Raw genomic sequence first — 23,128 nt, 5'->3', positions numbered from 1 at the left:
AAGTTTCATGGAGATAGGGACCCATGTATATTATCTATTGTTTTATAGTCAGTGCTTAGCACAATGTCTGGCACACGTTAACACATCAATATGTTTTCTGATTGATTTAATGTTGTCACAAAAGCCAAGGGTGGAGAGTATCACATTTAATGAAAAGGACCAGCGACATAAATATTGAAAAACATCCATTGGAGCTGGCACTTTGGAGATTTGTGGGGATGTCAGTGAAAGAAGTTTCTGTAGGGTGGGAAAGGGTTAAGTCAGACTGCATAGGGCTATTGAATGAATGGAAGGTGAGAATGTGAGACCCCAGCAAGAGCATCTGGAGTTGATTTGGTAGCTTGAGGAGACTATGAAGATTAGCAATAGTCACTGAGAATAATGAGAAAGGGAGCTGATTGAGACAAGAACTTGACATTTTAGGTAGTTTACACTTAGCAAGCAATATATTTCGCCATCTTTTTTCAAATTCTTAATTTCATTTAAAGATTTGAAAACTTATCAAAAGATATGAGACAGTCTCAAATCTCTGATGGGAATTCTTTAAAATTCTTAACATTGGCTTAATTACCATTTCATATGAATGGAAATTACATTTCCATAAACATTTGGGTTTCTTATGATATTTTTGACATTGGATATTTCATATCCATAAAAAATAAAAATTGTGTTTTAAGTCAATAACTAAAAAGGGTAATTGTCAGCCATCACTGTGTTGCTAGAAAAGTTATAAGGTTACAACTTTTGGAAAGAAGAGGAAATGTTTAAGAAGAAATACTAGAAGACTGGGATGCAGTAATACTAATTTACAGTGCTGTAGTTCTTTATAGCTTACAAAGTCATAGTACCTGTAATCTCATTTAATACTCCAATAGCTTTGTGTTATAGGAATTATTCCCATATAAATTGAACTTTAGAGGTCTACATCACAAAAGCAACTATGGAGACAGCTCAACTATTGCCCCAAATTTTATGACTTTAGGAATATAAAATGCGATTTTTATAATACTTTTTGAAATTTATGAATCATAATTTACATATTTTTTCATAATTTATACTTGAGCATATTCTTTTTTGAGCATGGATACTGATGGGTCAATGACAGTGGACTGGGATGAATGGAGGAAGCACTTTTTATTTAAACTTGCTAGAAATGTTGAGGGAATTGCCTATTACTGGAACCGTTTTACTGTATGTGATCTTTTAAAAAATATTTGTATATTTTACTCCATAAGCTATGGGTATACAATGTATTACATTATAATCGGTTAGAAAATTATGGGGCCAGAAAATTAGCTTTTGAGGTTTTGTTGATTAAACATGTGACACTATAGAATGTCTCCTCAGAAATTTGTATGATGCCAAATATCTGAATTGGCATGTAACATCTACTTCAATCCAAGTTGTAACTTGCAAAAGGCACCCATTTGTTGATAATAACTATGCATTTCAGCGTTGATTACGCCTACATAGCACCATTATTCTGTAGTATAGTTGCTTGTTTTCTTGCCTGTGAATTGCTGATTGCTGTGTCTTGTTGGATGAATAAATAAACCATCACCAGAATTCTTTTGAAAGAGTGCCACAGTTGTAGTTTTCTTTTCATATTCATATGTGTCTCATAGTCTGCTTGGCTCGTCTACCAGTGCACTTACAGATCTATGCTTCACAATTTCTTAAAATCCTCAAAATTTCTTAAAATTTTTGCATAGTAACTCCAAATTATAATTTACACTGTTGTTCTACAACTTTTGGGGTGGGGATAATTATTCCTGTTATGGATAAGGAGATCAAAGCAGAGAGAGGTTAAGTAATTGGCTTTCTTACAGGCAAGCAGGAAAGTGTAACAGTAAAGATTATGAACTCTAGAATCATTTTACCTGGGTGTGCTCCTTAGCGTCCCTCCGGATTAGCCCTGTGACTTTGGGGACACCATTTAACCTTTCTAAGCCTATACTTTTCAGTTATAAAGTAAGGATGATAATATTACCAATCACAGAGTTGATGTGAGGATTGAGACAATCCATGTAAACTACTTAGAACAATGCCTGGCAAACAGGAAGTCATCAATGAATGCTGGTAGACGGTCAAGAACAAGAACTCTGGAGCTAGTCTGCTTGGGTTCAGATCCTGGCTCCACCTTTACAAACAAGGGAACCTCTTTCTACCTCATTTTCCTAATGTGTGTGAAATGACACTAAGAATAGTACCTACTCATGAGGTTGTTGTGAGGATGAAACTAGCTAATGTATGTAAAGCACTTAGAACAGCATCTGACGCATGTTAAGCACCGTTAGCTGTTATGATTATCAGTAGAAAAGGACTTTGAAACTTGTATTTCAAAACTTGTGACTTCTGGTGTTTCTTTATGAAATCTATGTTTCCTTAATTTTTCTTTAATATTTGGACTTTCTTTTAATAGTCTATGTGTTTAAGAAAAAGTTACAGTAAACAGCAATCTGTCCTGCCCCATCTCCCACAATCTCCTCAATCCCAAGATGCCAAAATTAAATAGAAAAAAGCTAAATGTAACCTAACTGCTTTCTAAAGAAGTTTAACTAGTGAAAAGGAGTTTCATATGAAGCTCTGCAGCTTTTCCTGTATCTATAAAATATTCATTTGAGAAAGGAAGATGACCAGTAGGATCACATTACTATTGATAGGTACAAAAACCAAACACATTCCACTGTCGCCTTAGCTGTAGGGCCTTCTTTAATCTTACCATGATGCTATGAAACTTCAGTTACCAACATTCTCTTCTACACATGTAGTCACTAAGACAGTGTTTTATCCTTTTAGTAGCGTTCACTCTGTACCTTCCCTTTAAAGATGATTAAAGGAAATTCAAGTCAATGAAAAATACAGTTATTGTATGCCTACAATAGGCTAAGTTTTCTGTTTCATAACGAAGACAAGGGGCAAAGAGTTACGGAAAACAGCTAATTTGTAAATTAAACGACACATTGTCTGTGATAACCTAATTAAGTATAAATTGAATTCAGTAAACTGCTTTTTTGGGAATAGTGCTAACAAAGGGTGCTCCATGTGTTCAAGGGGCAGGTCCGCTGTTTGGTAAATAGTAATTTCACAAGAAACAAATAAGCTTGGCACTATCCCTGCCAGCACACAGGTAGAAGGCAGCCAGTTTTGCAGGGTGGACTACCGAGCACGAGCTCTGCATTAGGCTGCCTTGGTTCAAATCAATATCTAGGTGAGTTGGGGTAAATTATTGAATCTCTCTGGGCCTCAGTTTTCTTAACTGTAAAATTAGGATAATAATACTTACTTCTCTTGGGATTATTATGGAAATTAAAGATGACACATGTAACTGTTCAATGCAGTGCTGACTTTGCTCTGTAAATGTTAGTTTTGTTTATTAAACAGCTATTGAGCTAGTTACTAGTCACACTATTGCTAATGATTATGCATAGCCAAGCACTTTGGGGGCCTAAATTGTTACCGAACAATCTATGCTTTACAATTAATAATATCAGTAACTAACACTCAGTATTTTTAGGGCCAAGCATTGTACTAAGTGCTTCATATGCTTTATTTAATCTGAAGTCCTACAAGATTAGGTATTAGTATTATCTCCTCTTTGCATTTGAGGCTAAGAATAGCACCCAAGCCTCAGATAGTTCATCCAATTCGGAGGAATTAGGGAAGTCAGGATTTGAATCCTGTCTGACTCCTGAGCCCAGGTACTTAATCACACCGTATATGATCAACCTTCTAGACCCTCAAAAAAAATCCCTACTTATATGTACAGCAGAGCTTATTATCTGCTCTGGGGGCTAGATGGGAAGGCCTAGGGTTTTGTCAATTCCACTGTAGGTAAAAATGTAAAAGGAAACTATTTCTACAAACAAATAAGACAAACAAACAAGCAAAAACTCATAGACACAGACAATAGTTTAGTGGTTACCAGAGGGTAAAGGGGGAGGGGAGATGGTAGAAGAGGGTAAAGAGGGTCAAATATATGGTGATGGAAGGAGAACTGACTCTGGGTGGGGAACACACAATGCTATATATAGATGATGTATTATTGAATTGTATACTTGAAACCTATATAATTTTATTAACCAATGTCACCCCAATAAATTGAATAAAAAAGGAAACTGCTTCTAAATGTATGCCATATATTTTATATTTGCTTTGTTAACAGTAAAAAGTCTGACTAAAGATAACATAGGGATCCACTAAATCTTGAACACTGAAGATACCTTTATGCTATTGCTAATTAAATAGCTATTATTCCCCTAGTTGTTTGTGTAGCCTGTATTTTATCATACCTAAAAATATATTTTACAACTTGGCAGATTGTTCTTTTTGTATTCAATCTTAGACAAATAATTTAAAATTGAAAATGATATACATTTTTTTCTTTTGTTTTTTAATTTTTATTCTCTATTTAAAAAAATAATCAACAGAAATTTATTTCTCACACTTTTGGAGTCTGGAAGTCTAAGATCAAGGTGCCAGGTTGGTCAAGTTGGGGCTTGTTTCCTGGTTAACAGATGGCTGTTTTCTTGCTATGTCTTCACATGGTGGAAGAGAGCAAAATGGTATAGATTTTAAAATGGGAAATGTAAAGATTATCCTGAACATGATAAAAATAGTTATTAACTTATAATTGATAGTATTTCAAGCTAATTTTTGAGTTATTCAAAATTATACCAGTTGGTGAAGTACAAAATTCTAGCAAAGGCTGACATTAGTTTGTTGTGGAGCTGAGATACATAAAACATTTAGCTTTTATAAGGAGAAATCATTCATTTGAGATTATCTAATTATAATATTATTTATTTATTTATTTACTTATTTATTTATTTTAATAGGGACTTCATGTGGGATATAGATGTACTTTTCAAAATTCAATTGATCAAGAAGAAAATTTGGTCTGTTATGGAAGTATCTGTTGGCTGGAGGCATAACTGGTACTTATGCTCAAACACACACAACGCCATTAGAGCATCTAAAAACCCTAATGCAGGTGGGTTGCATAGTTCGTGTGCATGTTTTTGAGAGTTAGGAATAATATTTGATGCTTTTCAAAAGAAGGATTTCAGAGGTCTTAACACTATTCCTTGATATTCTCATGTGCAATTACTTTATTACCAGTAATCTCCTAGACTCATTCATTCAAATAAACTGCCAGGCACTCAACTCACCTTGAAGGTACAAAAAACAAATAATACACCATTCTCATCCATATGAATTTTGGAGTTTAGTGATGGAGACAGATGTGTAAACACATAATTAAACACAATATAATAACCTAGCACTAGTGTTCTAGGAACAGAAAAAAATTAGGGAACTCTCCTTTTTTTGCTGGAAGTAGGGTTGGGGGAAGGCTAGACAATACTCTGATTTTCTCCATGGGCTGGAAATTGTGACACCAAGAGACAGAGACTGGTCAAAGAGCTGTATTCCCTCTTTACTCCTTATCAAATACTAGGCCCTGTAGGTAGAATTCTTCAATTGTCTGAAAAGTTTCGGGTAGAGCTGTTGTAGTCCCTTTGAAGATGGTGTGGTAATGGAGGGATTGTCTGAGCCTGGTGGCCAAGTCTCTGTGGTGAGAACTACAATTGAAACAAGGGGAGAAGGGATTCCATTCTTTTCATTGTTCTACTCAAGGCAGAAATGATGGGCCTAAGACAACATTCAGTCACTATCTCCCTTTACCCCTTTTGGGTCACCAAGGAACAAATTTCTCTCTAATTTTTATATAAATATCCAAAGCAAGGAAGCACGTCAGGAAGCTGATGTTCAAAGCAGGGGAAAAGGGCAAAAGGCCTACTGTCAATGGTGAATATTTTATCCTTTAATCCATCTGTTTCCAGTCCTACACCACACTGAATTACTGAATTCCGTATTCCTGAGTCAAGAGCCTTTTTGCTTTCTCCAGAGAATAAAGCCTCATAGGTTTTAAAGGGTGAATTGACGTGTGTATGCATTTCCCTCTGTAGACAATTAAGTTGTACCTTTTACTCTGCTAAATTAGTTATCACTTTTCCCTTTGCTTTCCACTTCCTCCAAATCTGTTGAAATCACTAGTGCACTTTTTCCTTGCAGATTAGTAATGGGGTGATCATATAATTTTCACTTGAACCAAGACACTTTTAAGAGTCCAAGGGGGTGGTTAATAATCATGGAGGGACAATTTTGGGCAAACGAGGCTATACAGCCACACTAGTGGCTTCCTTATTACTTTGCTATTGTTTTGGTGTGGTTTTGGGGAGGGACTAAACATGTGTTCCAATCTACCACTTTTGCCAAAAGTAAACTTCTTGCATGTTAATGGGATGGAAGAGAAACCTGAGAGTGCTTGAATAGTATACTGGGTTGTCCAGGGGAGAGAGAAAGCCCTTATGCAAAGGAGAACTTTGATATTTCAGTTGGTTCAATCTTTAAGAAATTGTTCTCTCTCTTTCTCTCTTACCCTCTCTCTCTCCCTCCCTCTCGATATAAAGTCCTGCACAGAATGACTTGGGTATAATAACTGCTCAGAGTGCTACCTGGATCAGTCAGGATAGGTTAATTATTGATGCAGAAACAAATCCCCTCTCCACAAATCATTGCTTTAATAAAATAAAGTTTATTTCTTTAAAAAAAGACCATTCTTAGAACAATTAACAATTAATGACATCTGAATAAGGGCTGTGGATTAGATATAGTATTGTATTGTTAAATTTTCTCATTTTGAAAAATATATAAGGGAAATTTCTTGTTTTTAGGAAATTCACACTGAAATATTTGGAGGTAAAGGAGCAGCACAATGTTTCCAATTTTTTTCTCTCTGTGTCTCTATGCACACATGTACACACACATGCACATATGTATGGGGGGAGCAAATGGGGCAAAATGTGCATTGGGAATTTGTGTAGGATTTCCTATTTATTCTATACATATTTCCTTGGACTATATAAATGTAGTTCGAAATTTGAGTAAAATTTTATCTCCCCCAACCACACACACACACACACACACACACACACACACACACACACAGCAACCCACCCCACAGTGATTGGTTTTTTTATACATTTTTGTTGTTAGATTTGCCTTTGCAAATCAAAACTGCATCTTCTGCACTACTCCTGGCAAGTACAAAAGGAAAGGCGTAAGTTTACAGTTAGGAAAAGCCCACCAACTGTCAAGCACTATTGGATGAAAAAAACAACCACACACAAAAAAGCCTACCTAGTTCACATTGTACAGTTCAGAACACCCAGGGTAGAGGCATAACTAAAAGTTTCCAGAGAGGAAAACCAGGTCATCTACAAAAAAATCAGTGTTGCCAGACTTCTCAGAAGTAACACTAGATGCCAGAAAATAATAGGGTAATTAACGCTTTAAAAGTTCTAAAGGAAAGCATTTTCTACCTTGATGTCCACACTCAAGGGGAAAAGCAACAAAATAATTAATGGAGAAGATTCAGTTTAACAAAGGCAAATCTACCAACAAAAATGTATAAGAAAATCAATCACTGTGGGGTGGGTTCCTTTCATGTGTATGTGTGTGGTTGGGGGAGATACAATTTTATTCTGATACAGTTTCAACCCACATTTATATAGTCCAAGGAAATATATATAGGCTATATAGTCCCAGGTAAAATATATAGACTAGTCCAAGGAAATCCTGGATACTCTACACAAATTCCCAATGCACATTTTGCCCTATTTGCTCTCCCCTATACATATGTGCATGTGTGTGCACATTTGTGTGTAGAGACAGAGAGAGAAAGAAAAAATTGGAAACATTGTGCTCCTTTACCTCTAAATAGTTCAGTGTGAATTTCCTAAGAACTTCCCTTTATATATTTTTCAAAATGAGGAAATTTAACAATACAATACTATTATCTAACCCACAGCCCTTATTCAGATGTCATTAACTGTGAATTGTTCTAAGAATGGTCTTTTTTTAAAGAAATAAACTTTATTTTATTAAAACAATGCTTTGTGGGAAAGGGATTTGTTTCTGCATCAATAATTAACCTATCCTGACTGATACAGGCAGTAGTACTCTGAGCAGTTATTATACCCAAGTCATCCTGTGCAGAACTTTATATCGAGAGGCAGGGAGAGAGAGAAGGAGGGAGAGAGAGAGACAGAAGGAGAGAGGGAGAGCTGGAGGGAGAGAAAGAGAGAGAGAGAGAGAGAGAGAGAGAGAGAGAGAGAGAGAGAGAGAGAGAACAATTTCTTAAAGATTGAACCAACTAAAATATCAAAGTTCTCCTTTGCATAAGGGCTTTCTCTCTCTACTGAACAACCCAGTATACTATTCAAGAACTCTCAGGTTTCTCTTCTATCCCATATCTTTCTTTCAACCTGTGCCTTTTCTAGTATTATTATTATTATTATTATTATTATTATTATTTGCCATTTATATATGCTTATTCTTTTTTTAAATTAAGCTATAATTGACATAAAACATTATATTAATTTCAGGTAAACAACATAATGATTCAATATTTACACATATTGCAAAATGATCACAACACATCTAGTTAACATCCATCACCATAGAGAATTTTTTCCTTGTGATGAGAACTTTTAAGGTCTATTTCCTTTGCACTTTCAAATATGCAATACATCCCATGACTTATTTATTTTATAAATAGAAGTTTGTACTTTTTGACTCCCTTTACCCATTATGCAGACCTCCCCCCACCCCCACCCCCAGCTTCTGGCAACCACCAATCTGTTCTCTTTGTATCTTAGCCTTTTCAAGATACTACCTCTGTATCTCCTTGATTCTATTTCCAAACATTTATGAAGATAAGTTTATACTATCTCCCTTCACCTCCTTCTATCTCTCATCATTTATATCCACGATCACTCCTAAATCCCTTGCAGGTCTTGTTTCTATCTCTCTATTGAAAATGCTGTCTGTAAGGATACCAGTGACTTCTGTTACAAAAACTAACGGTTTCATCCTCCTCAACCACTTTGCCTCTTGGTGACATTTCTCCGTCGTTTTAATGATAAAGCTCCTCTAGAGAATCTTTTCTTGGTCCTCTTCTTATCTCTGTAACCACTTTTCTCTATATCCTTTCCTGACTGCATTTCTAACTTCAGCCACCAACAAGATTCTTCAATTACTCTCCCTTTCATTTACTCTCTTTTTTTATTTCTCCAGATGAGCTCATCAACCCTGTAATTTATGAGCTGATGTCTCAAAATCTGTACTAATAATGGTCTTTTTAAAATTAGTTTTAGGTGTACAAAGCAACATAATAGACATTTACACACCTCACAAAGTGATAACCCCAAGTCTACTACCCATCTGACATCGTACATAGCTATTATAATACCATTGACTATATTCCCTATGCTGTACTTTTTACATCCCGTGACTACATATATATATATATATATATATATATATATATATATATATATATATATATATACACACACACATATATAATGTGTATATGTGTGTATACATGTATATATATTTAATTATAGTTGATATTTAATATTATTTTATATTCGTTTCAGGTGTACAGTGTAGTGGTTAGGCATTTATACACTCTATGAAGTGATCCCCTGATAAGTCCAGTACCTGTCTGACACCCTACAATGTCTTTATAACATTATTGATTATATTCTCCATACTGTATTTCACATCCCTGTGACTATTTTGTGACTACCAATCTGCATTTCCTTTCCTAATCCCTTCAATAATGGTCTTTATAGTAATTTTTTTGAAGTATCTAGATTATGTGTCAGGTCTCTTGAATATCCTTTTATCTGGATCAGTTCCCTGGTTTTTTTTTTTTTTTTGGGTCTTTCTTTATCTTGGTATTGGTAAATACCATGTGTGGGGGGCTTTCACTTTTACTTTTACACACACACACACACACACACACACACACGGTGCCAAAAAAATGTATACATATTTTAAGAAAGGAAAAATCTGTATTAAAATTACACTGATGGTAACTACTTTGAGCACCTCTTGTAATTGCAGAAGTCAAACATGACTTGTATTCATCTTTTGTTATTGGTATATATTGAGTATTACAATTTTATACAGTTTTCCTTTCTTAAAATGTGTATACAATTTTTTGATTCTCTCTCTCTCTATATATATATATATACACACACACATATATACATATATTGGTGATATTTGTGTTTATATATGTATATATATGTATATATATATATCAAAGAAACTTATTACTTTGTCCCCAAAAAAAAGTCATTTCAATTGTAAGCACAGCACACTGGAGTTTTTAAGCTTTTGAAGCCAGGAATCTTTATCCTCTTAAAAAATGATAGTACCTTGATTAATTTATTCAACAAATATTTATTGAGCACCTATTACTTGTTAGGCACTGTTCTCGGTACTTAAGAAACTTATATTCTACCAGGGGAAACAGACAATAAGCATAAGAAATGTAAATCATATAGTATTTTAGGTGGTCAATACCTTCTAAGGTGATAAGCGCTATGGGAAAAAGAAAATATTGGAACAGTGTAAGGGGAAGCAACAGTGTCAGGAAGTCTGGGGAACAGTGTTAAGAAGGAGGGGTGATAGGGTGATTTTTGAGCAAAGACTTGGAAGGAGATGAGGGAGTTCTCCGGAGGATACCTGGGGGGTGAGTATTCAGGTAGGGGGGCAATGCAGAGGCGCCAAGGAGGGTGTACGTATGTCTGGCTCAAGGTACAGTAAATGCTGGTGTGTGGAGCAAAGTGAATGAGGGGGACAGTTGTAGAAGATGAGGTCAGAGAGGTAATGGGGGAGCAGATCAGAGGGAGAGTAAACTTCGACAGTTACTCTGGTGATATAAGGAGCCCAGTGGTCCAAGATTTGGGATTTTACAAGAAAAAATACTTTAAAAAATATTGGTCTGGGCCTGTCATTAGACTGTGCCACTGACTTTCAAAAGATGTGACCACAGATTGAGGACACAAAGTCCAGTGCAATATACCACAGAACTAGGTTTTACCACAATCCCTCAGTCCTGTCGCCTGTAATTCTCCAGCACCTCGACTTCACAAGACCTCAGACTCCTTGATGGGCGCCTGGAAAAGAGGTTGAGGCGAACTGGCAATGTGTGGTGTCCCAGAGGACAACACGAAAGGTGTTTCAGAAAGGAGGGCATGGTCAGCAGTGTCTAACCAGGACCGGGATTAAATAAGGGAAGGATTTTAAAGTGTCCGTCGGATGTTGTGACAAGGACGTTCAGTAAAGCAGGCAGGTGGCTGAGATGAGACTGCAGTAGACCGATGAGGAAGTACTAGGAGGTGAGGAGGAGGAGGGTCTTTGGAAGCAGCCCAGGTTCAGCGAGGGAGGGGGAGAGACTAAAGGGGGGGTTGGGTGGGGGGCGCGGGGTGGGGGGGGTACGGCTCCTCTGGGAGGTCTGCCCTCTCTAGACCTCCCCCCAATCCCCGTAGGGTCAGCGGGGGGCCCACTGCAAGGCGATGACCTACTCTGGGCTCTGGGAGGAGGGTGGCACGAGGGCACCGCACACTCACGTCAGGGGTGCAGGTCAGAGCAACTCACCTGCGGGCGGCGCTGAGTTTGTTCCGGGAGACACTAGACACCCGAGCGCTCCTTCGACGCCGCCTGGGGAATGCGCTCCGCTTCCCCAACGCTCACTTGTCTGTCAGGTCGCTCACCGGCTCGAGGTCGCCGCGGACCGCGCCTCAGCTCCCCGCTTCCGGCGGGCGGCCTCTTGCGCGGCGCCTCGGGCAGCGTTCCCATGAGGCCGCGCGCCCGAGGGTCCTCTCGGAGGCGCCCGAGACCTCGGCGGCGCGGCGCTCTCGCTCCCCCAGGCGGCGTCGAACCGCTGCGGCTCCCTCAGGCGGTTGCCGCCGCCGCCGCAGTGGAGGCGGCCGTGTGGTGCGCGCCAGCGCGAGGCAGCACCGGACCGGCCATGCTGCGCTGGCTGCGGGGCTTCGTGCTGCCCGCGGCGGCCGGCCAGGACGACGAGGACTACTTCAACTACGGGATCCTCTTCCAAGACCTGGACCGCAACGGGGACGGGGTGGTGGACATCACCGAGCTCCGGGAGGGGCTGAAAAACTGGAGCTCCACGTTTGGCATGCACTCAGAGAAGGTGACTGACCAAGAGAATGTGGCACCGGGAGTCGGGACAGACGTTGGGTGGAGGGTGAAGCCCAACTTGCCCTTCCTGGAGCTTCTTTCAAAGGCCCATGTCGTAAGGGCGGGATTCTGCTCCCTGAGCCCCTCACGCAGAATAACGCAGGCCGGCGAAACACGATCGATCTCAATCTTCTTAAGACAGTCTCTGTTCACCATGACCAAAGGCTTCCCCTGGGCTTTTTGCGAGATGCTCAGTGGGTTTCTGGTGACTCATTCAACATTTCCTGAATCCACACAGAATTTCAGGGGCCGTCTTAGCCTTCGTGAATGCAGGAGGAAAAGACTTTTCTCTTTATTCAGGACGTTCCCAGCCCAGGGTTCACACTACGTCAGCATCAGGCACAGGTGGGTCCCCAGACCTGCTGTCTCTGACATCCACAAAATCTAGGGGAGTCAGACCTTGATCTTTGAATTCACGCTCCAGCTGATTGTTTAATACCTTGCCTAAATTAGTGAGGTCTTCCTTCTCTAGATGGGTCTTGGCTTCTTAGTTAAAAACTGTTTAGATGGAAGTTTAGGACATCAAGATAAAACAATTATTCTATTTCTACATCATTGCTGAACAGTCTTCAGATATTACTCCACTTGTTTCAGCTCTCTACTGTTTAGGTGTGTGTGTGTGTGTGTGTGTGTGTGTGTGTGTGTGTGTGTGATGTCCAGACCTTTCCCATAGCTCAGGAAATCCCTTCAGACTTATGCGGTCCAAAACCTGTTGCTCTGATTTGATTTTTAGCTCGCTATCTCATACCTATATCCTCTCACTCTGCTTAGTCCCTTCAGATTGATGACTTAATCAAACCATCTATATGGTTTTATTTTTATTTTGGCCCTGAACTCTGTCTCTTAGAACAGTCTCTGGTTCTACTTCCTTCTGTTAGCCCAGAATTCCAGGACACTGCATCTCAGCCTTTCAGGTATCTCAGGTTCCTGCTTACCTGAAAAGGGATATCAGAGAAGAAACCTGAGAGGTAGGAAACAGAGTGATGCATAATGGGCCATTCTCTGTTTGCACTCACATAGTAAGAAAACTTCCACGAACCAAGCTCAACCTCCCCGCCCCCTCCACCCCCCCACACGTCATAACAACCCCTCATGTAGTTACAGGTGTGAGTTTAGGGAGAGGTGATGGATAACAGTGGTGGGGTGTAGAGATCTGGTCAACTCTTTGTAGCTTGCTTGTGCTAATTCTGCTTGGTCTCAGACGTAGTGTTACGTCATAAGGATTGCTTGCTGGGCTCATCAAAACTTATGACTTAGAGGGTCTGACAGAACCCAACTCATGATATGCAACGCTGGCTGTATGGTTACTTGATGTCCTATAGTTAAACACTCTTTCTACCATGGCCCCATAGCATGCCAAGAGCTGTTATAATTTTCTGCTGAAGATTCTCCTTTGGGGGCTTATAAACTCCATGCAACATTTTTCCTACCACTGGTCCTGAAATACTTAATTGATGTGGTAGACCCCTGAACCTTCATTGATTCTATTATCCCTCACCCACTGGAGTGCATATGTCTTACCAAGGCCCCTAATATATTGCTACTTCTTGCTCATCTAATCTGTTTAATGTGATGTCATCAATATAGTGGAACAGCATGATGTGCTGTGAATGTGTAGAAACAACAGGTTCCTTTATGACAGGGTGGGAGATTTAAATGTATATTATTGCTCATGCCATGTGAATGTCAGTTGCTTCTGGTCCTCCTTGGTAAGTGGAAATCACTGCATTCACCAGATCAGTGGCCATATACTGTGTCCCTGGGGCCGTGTTAATCTACTCTGGTAAAGATGCCACATCTGCATCCATCGCTGCAGTTGGTTCCTCTGCTACTTGGTTGAGTTTTGAGATTGTCCACTGTCATTCTCCACTGTGATCCACCTAGCTTGTGTAGGGGCTAAGACTGGTGAAAAAATGATGGGGACCACCACCCTTGAATTCTTTAGTAGGTCTTTAAGGGTGATACTAATATTTGCTGTTTACTCTGGGGTGTGATATTGTTTTTTCCCCAACTCTTTTTTGTTGTTGGTAAAATACACATAACAATAAAATTTACCATCTTAACCATTTTTAAGTGTACAATTCAGTGGTTTTAAATACATTCATAACATTGTGCCACCATTACCACCATCTAGCTCCATAACTCTGTTCATCTTGTAAAATGAAAACTCTGTACCCATTAAACAGTAACTCCCTATTCCTTCCTCCGTACAGCTCTTGGAAACCATCCTACTTTCTGTCTCTATGACTTTGACTATTCTGACTACCTCATGTAAAATACAGTAGAGTCATCCATTATTTGTCTTTTCATGAATGGCTTATTTCACTTAGTATAATGTCTTCAAAGTTCATGTTGTAACATATGTCAGAACCTTTATTTTTTAAGGCTGAATAATATTCCAGTAAGTATTACCACATTTTTGGTGCTGTATCTTTCTCAGTCTTTCGCTGTTTTTCTCCAATATATCGATTGCCGCCGGCAACATCCACCCAATTCCATTAGTCTTCAGCCTTCTAAATGGCCGTTCAGCTATGTGCATTTTGTTAATGAAACCGTTGTTGAATTGTTTCTTACTATCAAATTTTTATTTTAATAACTTTTTTTCTGATGGATGTAATATAATACTCTCTCAATCTTATACATATCTCCTTTACTAAGTATTTCCTCAGGGGTAGTTCTTCCACTAATTGAATGTGGTGCTTCTTTCATGCTATTGGTGATTCTTGGTTGTCTGATTTTGTTGATGAGCTCTGGACTGAACAATATTGGTAGCCAGAGTGTATTGTTAGCCAAAATTTCCCTTAAAAAGGGACACAAATTACAAATGGTATAAGAGATGGTTTTAGATTATACTTGGATGCTACAGAGGCTACATTAAGTCCAAAGGTAAGAAAGCTGTTGTCCCTTCTCTGGAGCTTAGGGCAAGTATTGTGAGTGAGTCTTTGTGAGGGCCCTTCAAAAGGATGCCTGGGACTCCAGCAGCCTCTGTCTCACCGGGATGGAGTCCCCATTGATTTTCACAGCCAGATGTTGTGGGGACTCCTCTTCCCGGTACTTGTGCTCTGGACTGGGGAACCCAGTGTGGGGCTGGGAAACTTAGTTTCTCAGGGGTACCTGTGCAGCCGAGATATCCCTCTCGATTCTTGATCACCACACGTGGGTGTGTGACCAACCCATTTTGTGTCTCCACCCCTCCTACTAGTCTCGACATGGTTTCTTCTTCTCTTCCTATAGTTTTCGGGTTGTAATTAGTTGTAATTTTGATGTGGTCATGGAAGGAGGTGAGCACGGTGGTTATCTACCCTGCCATGTTGACTGGAAGTCACCATAATTACCTTTTTTCTTTTTAATGGTGAGAACATTAATTTTTTGCACATCTTTATTGAGGTATAATTTACATACTATGAAATTCACCTATTGTTAAGTGTACAGTTCAGTGATTTTTAGTAAAAATTACCTAGTTGTGTAACCATTACCACCATATAATTTTAGAACATTTCTATCACTTCAAAAAAAGTTACCTGTGCCCATTTGCAGATTCCACTCCCATCCCTGCCCCTAGGTAAAAGCTGATCTGCTTTTTGTCTCTGTAGATTTTCCTGTTTTAGAAGTTTCATATGAATGGGGAAAAAAGCAATGTAGTCCTTTGTGACTGGATAATTCAACTTATGCATATTTTTGAGGCTTATCCATGTGATGGCATATATCAGTAGTTTTTTTCCTTTTTATTGCTGAATAGTATTATATTGTATGGCTATACCACAATTTTTTTTAATCCATTTAGTAGTCAGTTGGCATTTGGATTGTTTCCATTTTTTTCTTTTTGGCTATTGTGAATAACACTGCTATGAGCATTTATGTATGTTTGTATGACTCTATGCTTTGATTTATCTTAGATATCTAGGAGTGGCATTGCTGAGTCATTTCGTAAGTACATGTTTAACTTTGTAAGAAACTGCCAAACCGCTTGGCAATGTGGCTGCGTCATTTATATTCCCAGCGTCAATGAGGGTTTTAGTTTCGTCACATCCTTGACAACATTTGGCTTTTCTGACCATAGTCATTCTACTGGATGAACAGTGGTGTCTCACTGTTTTTTTAATTTGCATTTCCTCAATGACTGATGTTGTTGAGCATCTTTTCATGTGCTTATAACCTTTTAAAAATCTTCTTTGGTGAGTTGTCTATTTAAATCTTTTGTCCATTTTTTATTTGGGTGAATTTATGTTTATAGTTACTTTTGATTTATGGAAATTTAAATTGATTTTCTAGTTATGAGAGTGATATAAAGTTTGCTTTAAAATTAAATTTATTTTTAAAAAGTGTATCAATTAAGTGAAATATATTAAATAAATGGTAGGTTACCACTTATTACTTTGTTATGGCAAAATTGTGAAGATAAGGGAATGACATAAATGTCTAAAAAAAAACCCCACTTCCTCGGGGGTAGGTGTTACCCAGAGTTGAGGCCAGTCCTTTTCTCTTTCTCTACTGCCCTCTCGGTGATTTCATCTACTCTTACAGCTTCTGCTCTGTCCCTCTACTCATATTGTCGAAGTTCAGACTGTTAAGACCTATATTTGATACTCACATGTGTACTGTCTACTGTCCTCTAGCGATCACGACGATACCTCATTAGCACTTAAAACCAACATATTTCCCTGCCTGCCCCCAATCCTCCAGTGTTTCTTTCAACTTCCCTATTTTGGGGTTCCCCCCGGTTTATAGTCACTGAAGCTTAAACTCAGGACATCTGCACATCTCTTTGCCTCTTTGCCGCAAAATCCCCTAAATTCTTTTTCTCGCAAACCTGATTTGCTCTCAAAGAAAGCTCCCACTCTGTACCTGACCAGCCAAATAGCATCTGCAGAGTTCTAGATTCCTCTCTTTCCCTTACCCTCTATATTGTGTCAGTGATCAAGTTACCTCCCACCTTCTAAAGGTCTTTTGTATCTTATTGCCATTCCTACCACTTTCCCCCTAGTTTAGGTGTTCATTTCTCCTCTGAGTTTTTGCAATGGTCCCCATACCGATCTCTTTATTTTTTTATCTTCTCTCTGTCTCCTATCAAAGTCTATTGCTGGACTAACCTTTCTAACATGGCACTGTGCTCAAAATTTGTTAGTAGAACATCATTTATAGCAATATTCCCAATTTCATGAGATCTGCTATAAACAAGAACTGACTACACTGTTATTTACCTATTAGTTTTAAGTAAATGGATTTGTTGGTATGTCAAGAAATTTGTTTTAAAATAAAATTTCATAGTGCTACCATAGCTGGAAAATGAGTAGATTAAAAGTAAACACAAAATAAAATAAAAATAAATTAGTGTTATTAATTTCTGGCTAAATGCTATATTGTCTGATAAAGTAGAGCCTGAGGCTTATACTCTGATTTTTTTTTAAGTTGGCACGTATTGAGGCATATTAGCACAAAACTGAGATATTCTCCATGATGTAATCAGAAGGATTGAAAGACAGTTGAAACAGGAATCATTTTCTCACACTGTGATTTCGTGTTACTGAATCCTATTTCCACATAAGCACCATATGTATTCCATTCATTGGGAAACACTATCTCCAGAATTAATTTGAAATCCTTTTTGTGGCATATAACTCCTCTTACCATCTCTCCTCTGCCTACCTTATCTCCTGCTTTACTTCCTTGCATTTTGTCCTTAGCAAATTGGAACTACATAGGGTTGTTATGAAGATTAAATGAGCATATATATGTATGTATAATCTTAGAAGTAAGTGCTCAACAAATATCTGTTATTATTATGACTATCGTTATTACTGTGTTTTCTCTAGTTAACGTGTGTTCTGCCTGCTTGCAAATACTGTCACATATCCCTGGAATGTCTTCCCCATCTGTCTGCCCAGTTCATGCCTATTTTTTCTGCAAGTCTCAGCTCAAGCACTCTTCCTCTGTGAAGGCTCTCCTGAATCCCTCCAAACGCCACTGTGCCTTGAGTACATTCCCATTATGTCACCTAACATATTGTCTCTGGTTATGTGAGCGGTCTCTACTGGTCGGGAACATCCTTCCGGGCAGGGACTGCGTCTTGTCTTTTAATCCCTAGCACCTAGTCCAGTGTCCAGCTCACAGTATTTTGCAATTCAGCAAATATTGATCAAAGGCCTTTGTGTGCCGTACTTGATGCTGTGCATCGATGGTACAAAGATGAACAAGACATGGCCTGTGATTTCGGTGTAGGAGTCTACTGGAAATATAGATGATGTGTATTTAAAAATTATGATTAGTCATTTTTTATTTTAAAAAGCATAACACTTCAGTGAGATTTGAACATGCACTCTTACTTCATAACGCTAAGTCTCACACCATTAAGCTGTGGGTCATACTAGAATTTCACATATTTTATCTTATTTGGTTAATAGAGTGTGAGGTCTCTGATGGCAAAGATTATGTGTCTTAGTATCTTTATTCTTTCAAGCTACTTGGCATTCATTGATAACCTCAGGTAAATACTTATAAGATTCATAATTATTTGGAATGACATGGTGGTTATTGACTCTAGTGTTACACAAATTAAAAAATAAATCACTTAATGTGATTTTAGCCTTGTAGCTGTGACTAAAAAATTAGGACAATGGATGCTGGTGGAAATCATAATCAGTATGAGTGAAATGTGCCAGTGTTAACATGGTGTAGTGGATTCACTTGCAATGCGTCTCTGCAATGAGTTTCTTCTTTCTTGCAGGACATTTTTAAAGCTGGAGATACCAATGATGATTCCAAATTGGACTTCAAAGAATTTGTGCGATACCTTAAAGACCATGAGAAAAAAATGAGGCTAGCATTTAACAGTCTGGACAAAAATAATGATGGTGTGTATGGGTGTGTGTTTTATTCACAATGAGCTTAACATGAATAATAACTGTCAGTACTAAAGGATATTTTTAGACTCTAATTTACTCCTACCATCAAAGATTCAATTGTATTACTTGTTTTGCAGTAAGTTTTTAATTCCTAAGAATAACATAACATTTAGTAGTAGTATAATTTCTGTGTGGTTACAATCTTTTTAATAAAATAATTTTGCCCTCTGAGTTTAAAGCTTCTTGGCCCAGTGCGTAGGCCTCTCTTCTCTTTTGCAATATATGAGCTGAAAGTATCATGGTAGTCTGAAAAATGACATTTATTGTTTTCCTGCTGATTTTGAAAATCTTGCTGTTGCAAGAAAGTGAAATAACACAGAAAAGCTCCTGAAAGAAAGTGAAAGTTACTTGTAACCCTGCTGTCTAGAGATCAGATTTAGCATTTTAATATATTTTTATATTTCCTTCCAGTCTTTTTGTCTCTGTTTCTTTCTTGGTTTCTCTCTCTCTAAATGAAATGCAGTCACACTGTATGTATAGTTTGGTGTCCTACTTTTTTCTTTTAATGTTATGATGTAAGCATTTCCACCTCATTGAATATTCTTCACAATTTTTAATGACTGAAATATGTCAGTAGACTTATCTAATCATTCCCATATTGTTCAACATTTAAGATGTTTTCAGTTTTTTTACTCTTATGTATAATATTGTGATCAATATCCATGCTGATTTGCAGAGGAAAGGTATACTCTATTATACTTTGTTACAAACCCTTAAATCAGAGAAACTAAATGTAAAAGTAGAATACCACTTCTGCATCCATATGTGGCTAATCCACCATGGGTAATTAGAGCCTAATTATACCCTATTTAAGGAACATATATGTTAATTTTTAAGCTTTGTGAAATCTAATTTTTGTTAATTGAAAAATTTTAAGTGTACAAGAAAAGCTATTTAAAGGATTCTACTGATGGATTCTTGGGTAAAACAAAATATAATCTGATTGTCACAGGCTTTAGTGACCTGTGAGCACAAAAGTGGTTACATTTCCTTTAATACCCAAATCGTGCTCCAAGTGTTCGTTCATTTTCCAAAAGGAAGTTTAGGCCTTCCTGGGCTCCCCTGCTGAAACAGTACCCAGAAGCTTTAGAAGTGCTGCTTACTAAATTAGACTAGGTCATCATTCACTGCTGATCTAGGACCGATAGTTCTGCTCTTGTGCTGTTCTGAAATTTCACTCTGTTGTTGGTGGTTACCACCAGGACCATCATTTGTAAACTGATAATCCACTACGTCAGATAATTCATGAGATTAGAATGCCATTAGTAAAAATATACTACTACTATTGTCCTTGGTAAAATTGCAAATCCATGGTTGTAGCTATTGGTGGTAGTAGAGAATATTTTTTTTGAGGCAAGATGGAAGTCCCAAAATAATACAGTGATTGGCCATATAGATCTTTTAATTTCTGCCTTGACTAGTCAAACTGGATGTCACAGCTCAGTCTCCAAAGCCCTGCAGAGGTAGCATTCTGGAAGAGCTGCTGTCCAAATTCCCACTGGCTTCATTTGTTGTAAGCACCTGAGCTGTGACAGGAGGAGGCTCTGCTGTTGCCATCAGGGCTGCTGCCAGCCCTGATGAGGTGCTGCCCTGCCTGTGTCATCACTGCTGCTGCCTCTGTGGCCACCTTTGTTTAGAGCTCAGCCAGTTTACCTTGGCCAGGATGGTTTTGTGGGTGGGATAGAGAATATCTCTTTTATTATGAGTTGAATTGTGTCCACCCCAAAAAAGATATGTTGAAATCCTAGTTCCCAGTACCTCAGACTTGTGACCTTATTTGGAAATAGGTTTTGACAGAAGTAGTCAAGTTAAAATGAGATCATTCAGATACACCATATAAAGGGGAAATTTGGACACAGAGATAGGCACGCACAGAGTAAGATGATGTGAAGTGGCCATTTGATGATGGAGTCAGAATTGGAGACAGTGATGCATCTACAAGCCAAAGGACGCCTGAGGTGACCAGAAGCTAGGAGAGAGGCGTAGAATAGATCTTTCCCTGGCGTCTTCAGAGGCAGCAGGGCACTGCCGACACCTTGGTTTCAGATTTCTGGCCCGTGAGACAATAAATTCCTATTGTTCTAAGCTGTCTAGATTATGATACTTTGTTACAGCAGCCTGTGTGGACAGAACCAGGAGTGCAGTTTCCAGGCTCTCAGCCTCACATAGACAGGTGCTGGCTCAGGTAGTAAATGGCCATCAACTGTGATTGGATGGCCATCAGCTGTGGCTAGTTGGCCGTCAGCTGTAACCAGTGAGCCATTGGCCACTAATATAACTGCCATGGCTACACTAGCAGAAAGTGGGAGCTAGCAAGAAGATGGTGGCTGAGCTAGCAAGAGCAGTGGATTGCAGTTAGCAGGGTGGATTGCAGCTAGCAAGTTGGCAGAGACAAATGGACAGCGAGTTGCTGATTGTGTGGCTCCTGCTTCCTGTGTCTCCAACCCAGCCACCAGCAAGAATACAGTGGTATGACTCCCCTATCTATGGCTCTGTGTGTGGGGACAGAGTCCCAGAGAGCAGTATCCAGGCTCTCAGCCTCACATGAAAGGTGCTGGCTCGGGTAGTAGATGGCCGTCAGCTGTGGCTAGTTGGCCGTCAGCTGTAACCAGATAGCCAATTAGCCACTGATATAATAGCCACGGCTGTGTTGGTTGGTGAGTCGGTTGGTTGGCAGGCAGAAGAGCGGACGTTGGGTTGCAGGTCGTGTGGATCCAGCCACCAGTGAGACTGTAGTAGTATGACTCCCCCATCTATGGCTCCGTGGGTGTTCCTTTTTGGCCTAGCCATATGCTGCATTCTTATGTGGGGAGCGGGACCAGAGACACTGCAGGCCGCCTCACACAACAAATGGCGCAGCGAGCAGGGTCCCCCACGTGACACCGTGAGTGTTCCTTTTTGGCCTCTCCCTATCCTGCGTTCTTATGTGGGGAGCGGGACAGGAGACCCCACGTGACTCCCTGCGTGACACAACCCCAGGAAATGACTATAGTCTTCTCTCTTGTTAGCTTCATCAGAAGGAATTTGCTACCAGAATATTTGGGGCCTCAAAGGACAGCTTTTTCAATTCATATGAACATGCAGCCACTTTCTCCCAGAGGGTACAAGTGCTTCCACATTGACTGGGATAGGATAATTTTGAGTGTCAGGTGTACCTCACTGACCCTGGAGCCATCATTTCCCCCAAAACCTATTACAGGATCTGGCTCACTACGTCAGACATTTTCCCCTCGTGTCTTTCTCGTTATCTTTGTTCCTGTCGGGATTCTCCCGATCATCACACATTTATATGTGTTAAACATTAAGACTAGACAGGATTCCATTTTTACCACTCCCGTTCAGTCTCCCAGGAAGCTTTCCAGGCCTTACACTAATCAGTGGATTGAGAGGATGCATGTGGGCTGGTTTACTATCAGACTCACTAGCTGGAAGCCTTCAAGCCCAAATGTGAACAGATCTGTTTAACTTCTCTCACCAAGAAGTATCTGAGCCCCTGCTCCTGTTTAGCTAAAACCCCCATGGAATGCAGTTATAAATATGTGAATGAAGCAATTGCTAAACATAATTTCACCATGAAGATTATTTTTTTGAATGGAGTTTTTGGATATCGAGGAAATGGTAGGAAAAGAACTAACATTTATTGGACTCTTCCTGTCTGCCATGTCTGTTCTAGCTACTTTATCTTCTGTATCTTATTTTTATCTCACACAATCTTCACAGCAGCTACATTTTACGGACGAGAATACTAAGGCTAGGGCAGGTTAAGCGATTTTGCTTTATAGTGACTATCCCAGTAAACCACATCTCCCAGGATTCATGCCCCTGTGCAGCCCTGAGCCACACTGACCAGGGCTGGCCATTTGACCTGCTTTGGCCAGTAGGACATTAGCAAGGCTTGGCATGTACTCACACGTTCGGGCTTGTCCATTGAGAATGTTCCCTCTTGAGCACTCTGAACCACCAGAGAAGAGGACTGGCTACCCAGCTTGAAAGACCACATGTAGAGAGATGCCCATTTAGTCCCCAGCTGTACCAAATTCCCATCTGAGGTGACAGAAGTGTGAGTGAAGCCATCTTGGATTTCCAGCTGGAGTCAGACCTTG

The 23,128-nt window shown here is 39.4% G+C and overlaps 1 protein-coding gene across 3 annotated transcripts in view; it reads left to right on the top strand.

The window, feature by feature from the left end:
* The first annotated feature begins 11,590 nt into the window (after positions 1-11,590).
* LOC109455135 (mitochondrial adenyl nucleotide antiporter SLC25A24) overlaps positions 11,591-23,128 on the top strand; it is a 31,503-nt gene continuing 19,965 nt past the window's right edge. For 2 of the 3 annotated variants that reach the window (XM_074318898.1, XM_074318899.1), the window contains exons 1-2: positions 11,591-12,076; positions 18,848-18,974. In XM_074318898.1, coding sequence (XP_074174999.1) covers positions 11,591-12,076; positions 18,848-18,974 — 613 coding nt within the window. Of the gene's footprint in view, positions 12,077-18,847; positions 19,266-23,128 lie in introns of those variants that run through there. The other variant, XM_074318897.1, reaches the window with a different exon arrangement.

This window comes from Rhinolophus sinicus, linkage group LG14 (genome assembly GCF_036562045.2).
Source record: "Rhinolophus sinicus isolate RSC01 linkage group LG14, ASM3656204v1, whole genome shotgun sequence".
In the NCBI taxonomy this organism is placed as follows: Eukaryota; Metazoa; Chordata; class Mammalia; order Chiroptera; family Rhinolophidae; genus Rhinolophus; species Rhinolophus sinicus.
The sequence above is the reverse complement of the archived record's forward strand: the minus strand, read 5'-3'. Positions and strand labels throughout refer to the sequence as shown.